The sequence below is a fragment of the Tenrec ecaudatus genome, chromosome 17 (assembly GCF_050624435.1).
Source record: "Tenrec ecaudatus isolate mTenEca1 chromosome 17, mTenEca1.hap1, whole genome shotgun sequence".
In the NCBI taxonomy this organism is placed as follows: domain Eukaryota; kingdom Metazoa; phylum Chordata; class Mammalia; order Afrosoricida; family Tenrecidae; genus Tenrec; species Tenrec ecaudatus.
Window position 1 is genome coordinate 51,453,092 of NC_134546.1, and position 6,244 is coordinate 51,459,335.

The window sequence follows — 6,244 nt, forward strand, 5'->3', positions numbered from 1 at the left end:
ACGGGAGGAAGGTGACATGGACACAGTCGCTGGTCCTCTCCTGGGGTTTGATAGAAGGGGTGCACTTCTTGCTTGTGGTAGCTGACACCACCTGCTCTCTGCCATTCCACCCCACGTGGTCAGGAGCTGCTTGCTTCTGGCTAAATAGAAATATCAAGTCAGGGTCGGGAGGGGGGGTCTCCAAATAGCCACAGGCAAGACCTGGGCACGGGTCACCAGACCCTGCTGAGTCCTCTTCCTCCACTGCCCAGAAATCCAGAAGCAACTTTGAGAACTGGGAGGGGCGTGGCTTTCTCTCTGCTCCCTAAAGCGGCAGATGGAGGCAGCCTGAGGGCTCTGCCAACCAAGAGGAACCCCACAAGGCAGTTCTGCTGGAGGCGGGGTCCCATCGGAGAGAGGAGGTGCCCACACAGGGAGCTCAGAGGCAGCCGGAGGCTGCGGCTAGGAGGCCTGGCTCCATGACACCCACACTCTGCTTCCTGTTCATTCAGGTGTCTCAACCCCTACGCCACCCCAGACACTCTGAACTGCACTTCTCAGGGTTTTGTCCGATTAAGTATGGGTTTGCCGCGTGCGTGTGTGTGTGTGTGTGTGTGTGTGTGTTGATGAGCTGTGTCCTCTCAGACGCCTCACTGAGAAGGTAGAGAACAGACACAGAGGTTTGGTTCTGGGCTACAAGTGCCACTTGCAACCGTTACAAAGTGGCAAATCCATTGCCTTCCCATAGTCACCTTCCCACAGCTGGGTGATGACCCCACAACCTCAGAGAAACCCACCTCAGCGATCAGCAGAGCCCCGTGGTAAAGTTTGGGCAGTCACAGACCCCAGAGGCCTTCCATCCATCGTACAGGGTCAGCTTGCCACCACTTGCCCGCACATCTCCCTTCCCCTGAGGAGAGAGGTCCTTTACACGCATGGGCACATGGAGAAGGCCGCTCGGACCCTGCGGGCCAGCAGACCGGCTCAACCTCCCAGCTCCAGGGTGACATCGCACACTTTTTAACACACTCCACCACGAGTCTTGTCCTTCAGACCTAGGGGCAGATGGCGAGGAAATAAAAGCTAAGTGTGTGATCGTCATGGGCAGTAGCTGCCAGAGGGACCCTGAGAGATCTGGCAGGAACCATGTGATCCAGACTTCTTTTAGCACAACGTACAGCAAGGCTGCATTGGACACTGTCATCCCCGGTAGACCACGCCCAGACACATAACGGACAGCATTGCACAGAATGACTGTATGAGGCACCGCTACTTTCGGTCCTAGTCAATTCCTTTCCCCTTTATTAAAGGTCCCATCAAGCCCCACTGATTAAGGTGATTTCAACACCCATGAGAGGGTCACACCCTACAACTTGCAAAACGCTCTGCCCGCCCACTGTGTCCCAAGCATCACGTGTCCACCTCCTCCTTGGCTGTGCTGTCCCTCTGTGCTGTCTCTGTGCTTCTCTGTGCCTCTTTCCGATCAACTCCCTGCTTTCCCCAGAATCCACTGGCAGCAAAAGAAAGATCTTCTAGCCGGTCAGGGAAAGGGACAACCAGCGTGCTGGCCCTGAAGCCAGGTTACCAGAAAGCCTTAAGAGGAGTGAGTGAGCTGAGAACAAAGCAGTGGCAGGGGACCGCTTCTGAGGCCAGCCGCTCTTGGCTGGGTTTTAAATGGGAAGGAGGGGCTGGGTAAGTGTAAATGCCAAAGGCAAAGGACTGACCCCCAAAACGAGGCTCTGCCCTTGAGCACGAGTGGAAATCTACTCCCTTGGTCCCCAAAGGAACCAATGGTATGGAGTCAATGCTCAGGCCCCCTGAAATTGTCTCAGTGCTTTGAAGGCTGGGGGCCAGAGAGGGAAAGCATTGGCTCAGGATCGCACAGTGAGCGAGAGAGGGGGAAGCTGGCGTTCTGCGCCTGCTCGCCCACTCCTCCTGCCTCACCTTCCTCCGGAGTGGTAGGCAAAGGACAAGAGGCCATGAACAGGCAGAGATGGGACGGTTTAGAAGGAGGGTCACCTCCATCCCTGAGCTGAGCTGAGAGGAGACTGTGGTACTGGGTAAGGAGCCTTCTGGAAGTTGCTAAATGAACCCAACCAGAATAGATTGACTACTGTGATTCTATCACAGAAGTGCCCTCTTACCCAGCACCCACCTAGGGGTGCCAAGGCAAGCACTGTCAAGCCCAGAACAGGACGGTCCCAGCAGCCTCTGCTTCAGAGCCACAGTCAGAGAGGGGGGTCCTGTGTGAACAGTGGAAAGGGGAGGCTGGATAGGGTAGGGAATGAGAGGGATTCGAAGGGACAGGAAAACTCTCTGTGGGAGCTCCTGGGGTGGGAGGGTGGAGCATTTCTGCTAAGACTGAGGGCCCAGCTGGGCTAGAGGGAGCTGATAACATCACATCTCTTAGTGACAAAGGGATGGGGTCTGAGAAGGAGGGAGGGCAGAGAGATCAAGCAGGACCTCTGGTGGGAGGAGGGCGGGGACCCCTGACCAAGAAGACCCAGCCCGTGTGAGACCCCAGTTGAAACCAGAGGCCTGATTTTACAAAGCCAGGCTCAAGAGCCCACCTTCTTTTCGGTAACCCCTTTGCTTCCAGCAAAGCAAAACCAAAGCCAGATGTTCTGGTCTTCCTGGAGTCTTGGTTTCTGAGTGGAAAAGTGTCATTAATGCCATTTGCTTTGAAGTTGTGACCCTCCCTGTGTCCCTTACCTGGGGATGTACCTCACCGACCTGGCCTTCATCGAGGAGGGGACGCCCAACTACACGGAGGACGGCCTGGTGAACTTCTCCAAGATGAGGATGGTGCGTTCCCCACAGCAGAGGGTGCGGGGTGGGGCTCAAAACCCGAACTCCAGCCCTGGGCCGGTGGGTTTGAACAGCCAACCTCCCCGTCAGCAGCACCAGCTCCAACCCAGACATACCACCTCCTGATCAATAGCTTCGCATGTTTCCCTGGGACATGGGGCGAGCAGATGCCTCTGAGCAGAGAGCCTCCACCTGCCTCCACTGTGTGCATTGGGTTTGCACCTAAGACTGCGGTAACGGGCGTCTGCTGTCCAGCAGGAAGTGTGAGGGGCTGGCAGCTCTGGGCTTGTCTTGCTCACAGTGAATACTTGGAGAGTCGCAGCCATCGTTAAGGTCTGTTCCAGCACCATTGGGGGGTCTGTGCCACCCTGGGATCCTCCCCGAATCCCGCTCAATCACGGGGGTAACGGACCTGCGGGGTCCTGATGTGATGATAATCCAGACAGCGGTTCGGATCTTCCCCGTGGGTGCCTTTCCCGAGTTTCCGAGAGGTGGGGGTGGTCCTGACACACGCTGTCTTCTAAAGCCCGCCTTCCTTCCCACAGATCTCGCATATCATCCGAGAAATTCGCCAGTTTCAACAAACGGCCTACAAGATAGAACACCAGGCCAAGGTGAGCCGGCTGCCCCTCCACCCCGGCCAGTGGTCCTCGCTCCTTTCTGGGCCCCAGCGGAAACTTCCCCTTCCTGAATCCTCCAGACCCAGCTCGGACGCTCTTGCTTTAAGGAAGCCAGCCGTGTTCCCAGCTTTGTGCACCCAAGGGGCGCAGCGGGCTAACTGCACAGCCAGTGGTTCAGACCCACCAGCTGCCCCTCAGGAGAAAGTTGAGGCTCTCTGCTCCTGTAAAGATCTACAGCTACGGGGCCAGTTCTACTCTGCCCTGCAGGGTCCCTGTGAGTCTGAATGGATGCGGTTTTGTTTTCATTTGTTTATGCTTGTTGACTCTGCCACGGCTTTTCCTCCCATCTCCTTCAGGTAACCCAGTATTTACTGGACCAAACTTTTGTCATGGACGAAGAAAGCCTATACGAGTCATCACTCCGAATAGAACCCAAGCTGCCCACCTGAACCCGTCCCCGCTCCGCCCCAGCTGCCCCTGTGTATACTTGCTAAATGATATTGTACATACGCGTTTGGTGTCTCTGGATTTTCTTCCTTGGTATGTGCTGCTACGAGGATACCAGCCTGTCCTTGTTCTTAGATTCCCGTAGACCCGGAATATGACTCTCTGCATCGTTGAAGACTCCGCCGCCCACTCAGGCTCTGTCCCCACCCCGCCTCCCTCGGGGCCGGTTTCTTTTAACCCGCTCCCACTCCCGAGTCGGCTTCCTGGAGCCTCCCTCTTCCCGGAAGAGGAGAGCCCATGTATACACCAACCTTAAGCACCAGCCCCGCTTCTGTCCAGCCCCAGCCCAGGCCCCTGGGTTGAGTCGGCCACCCAGATATCCACCCAGCATGTCCCATATAGTTGTTATAACTGGGGGAGGGGGGTGGGAGGGAGGCGGGAAGGGGGTGGGGGGGACACCATACCCTGAAGTCCGGTCATTGACAAATCTTTCCGCTGATGGTGATGCTAATTTCTAAAGCAGCTTGTTCAGCCAAAATTCCCCAGGGTCTCCAAACTCTCCATCTCCTAGTGGCCCGGATGGAAGGGGGGCCCCTTCCCCTCCGCTGAGCACCACGCCCCTGGACGCCAATGCCGACCTCCTGCAGGCACCCCCATGTGGCTCCTCGCCATAGGGTAGCACCCAACCGCATGAACCCTAACCGCCACCTCCATCCAGGCTTCCCTAGGGAAATGGAGCCCCAGCACAACGTCAGGGTGATTTGGACTGCTGCCCCGCACCCACTGGAAGTCGGGGACACGAAAACCTAACTGTCCACTCTTGTCACCGCCTAACGGTCCCTCCAAGCTTTGGTTGAGTTGCTCTCAGTGTGTATCCCTTGTGACAAGTGCACCATAGAATTAGGGACCCGTAACCAAGTGTTTTTATGGCATATACTGTAGTCCTGTCTAAATGCCTTCTAGCAGGAATATAGTACCGTAGTGCTTATTCTGTGAATATTATCATGTATTTTTTACATTGTACAGTATAGAAACTACAGGTTAACCCTAAAGTGGCAGGCATGCTCCACTCTGACCAATACACCTTTTTGCTGTGAGCAATACCTAGTGGTATGAGAATTCTATTTCAAGTCCTAAAATATCTCAACTTACAGCTTGTTTGGGGGAGGGGGGGAACAAATGAAGAAGAAATTTCCATTTTTGTAAAAATATATGTTTCCTGATTACCTCTTGCTAATAAATCTATTCTATCTCAGGGTGAACGGTGCGTTTGGATGAGTGTCATTCATTCACTCCAGGAAGTATTGGCCAATCACACGTTCCTTCCCATGTCCCGGGGCGGGGGGTGGGGGGCACCAGAGATCCAGAGGTGACAAGGACAGGGTCCCTGGTGACTGTTCCTTCTGTCTATTGCACCAAGAACTTAGAGGCCCAAAGGAAATGTTTCTATTCGTGCGCCCTGTCCGTGGGTTGGCTGGACTCAGTTGGCTGTTCTCGGTTGCAGCCCCCATGAGGTTCTAGCACACGTCAGCTGTGCCCGAGTCATTCGGAGGCTCCTCTGGTCTGAGTGGCCAAGATGGCACTCCCACGTGGCTGGAAGGAATGCTGGCTGGGAGCTGACCCCGCGTTACCCAGCCAGGCGCTGGCCTGGCCTCTTCAGTGGAGTGGGGCCGCTGTGTTTGAGGAGCAGGCAGAAGCTGCTGGAACACCCAGAATGGCATCGTGCCCACAGCATTCTACTGGTCCCACATGTAATTCCCCAAGACCAGCGCCCTTAGGAGGAGAGAGGAACCCGGCTCACGCTCCGTGGGCAGAGGGGCAGGTACAGGGGTGACTGCTAAGCAGACAGGACAGCCAAGAACACCCATGGGGCAGAATGGCTTGCCAGCCCCCAAGAACAGTGGGAGGCTGGAGATGGAGAGAGTGACTCTCAACAAGTGGGGATTTTGCCTCCTCGGGTACACTTGGCAATGTCTGGAATGAGTGTCTGTTCTCATCACAGGGAGGGGCTGCTCTCAGCCTCCAGTGAGGACTCCCCCCACCCCCATCCCCTGAGCTGTTAAACTTCCCACCACGCACCACGGTCCTACTTTCAACATCCAGCACCTGCCAACAAACACCTCGAGCCAATGGCTTTAACAAACTGAAATGGCTCTGTCACAATCTAGAAGGTGACAAGTCCAAACTCAGGGCACCAGCTCCAGGGGGAGGCCTTCTCTCAGATGCCGGTGGGGTGGGAGGGGGTCTTGTCCCTTTCAACTTGCCTTCCTTGGTTCCTTCCTGGTCTTCACATAAGATTCAAAACTCACTGCCATCAAGTCAACACCGACCCCTGGTGACCCTGTGGGACAAGGTGACTTTACAGGACTGTGACTCTGTCCGGAAAGGGA

At 55.6% G+C, this 6,244-nt stretch overlaps 1 protein-coding gene across 1 annotated transcript in view; it reads left to right on the forward strand.

The window, feature by feature from the left end:
- The window catches only part of RASGRF1 (Ras protein specific guanine nucleotide releasing factor 1), a 101,748-nt gene extending 97,892 nt beyond the window's left edge, over positions 1–3,856 (forward strand). Inside the window, exons 25-27 of the mRNA XM_075535770.1 lie at positions 2,667–2,784; positions 3,333–3,401; positions 3,764–3,856. Of these exons, the coding sequence (XP_075391885.1) occupies positions 2,667–2,784; positions 3,333–3,401; positions 3,764–3,856 (280 nt within the window). The remainder of the gene's footprint in view (positions 1–2,666; positions 2,785–3,332; positions 3,402–3,763) is intronic.
- The last annotated feature ends 2,388 nt before the right edge of the window (positions 3,857–6,244 follow it).